Genomic DNA, 389 nt, shown 5'->3' with positions numbered 1-389 from the left:
GAGGAGAGGGGGAGGAGAAGAGAGGAGGAGAGGAGAGTAGAGAAGAGGAGAGAGGAGAGGAGAAGAGAAGAGAGGAGAAGAGAGGAGAGGGGGTCCTGGACTGGTTCCCAGCTGAGGAGCTGGTGAGGGTGTGTGTGTAGTGAGGGCAGCTGCTGTATCCCAGAACACTGACCCCTCATTCACCAAGCCCACTGGACAGAGACGAGCCCAGACACACACACACATTCACACAGACGAGCCCAGACACACCTCCCACTGGAGAGGGAGGAGCCCAGACACACCTCCCACTGGAGAGGGAGGGACAGAGAGAGAGGCAGAGAGGGAAGGAGAGAGAGAGAGAGAGAGAGAGAGAGAGAGGTAGATGCGTGTGTGTCCTCATGAAGGAAGAA

The 389-nt window shown here is 57.3% G+C and overlaps 1 protein-coding gene across 2 annotated transcripts in view; it reads left to right on the top strand.

Annotated features, from left to right (window-relative positions):
* Nucleotides 1-341: 341 nt before the first annotated feature.
* LOC143112108 (CD276 antigen-like) overlaps nucleotides 342-389 on the top strand; it is a 58,433-nt gene continuing 58,385 nt past the window's right edge. For both annotated transcript variants that reach the window (XM_076274355.1, XM_076274354.1), the window contains exon 1: nucleotides 342-389. This exon is cut by the window's right edge and continues 69 nt beyond it. In XM_076274355.1, coding sequence (XP_076130470.1) covers nucleotides 362-389 — 28 coding nt within the window. In that variant the 5' untranslated portion in view covers nucleotides 342-361.

This window comes from Alosa pseudoharengus, unplaced genomic scaffold (assembly GCF_046254945.1).
Source record: "Alosa pseudoharengus isolate Yale_2024_CS ecotype anadromous, Long Island Sound unplaced genomic scaffold, YU_APseudo_1.1 YU_APseudo_1.1_scf_8, whole genome shotgun sequence".
Lineage (NCBI taxonomy): Eukaryota > Metazoa > Chordata > Actinopteri > Clupeiformes > Clupeidae > Alosa > Alosa pseudoharengus.
Note: the sequence above shows the minus strand (reverse complement) of the source record. Positions and strands in the feature narration are given on the sequence as shown.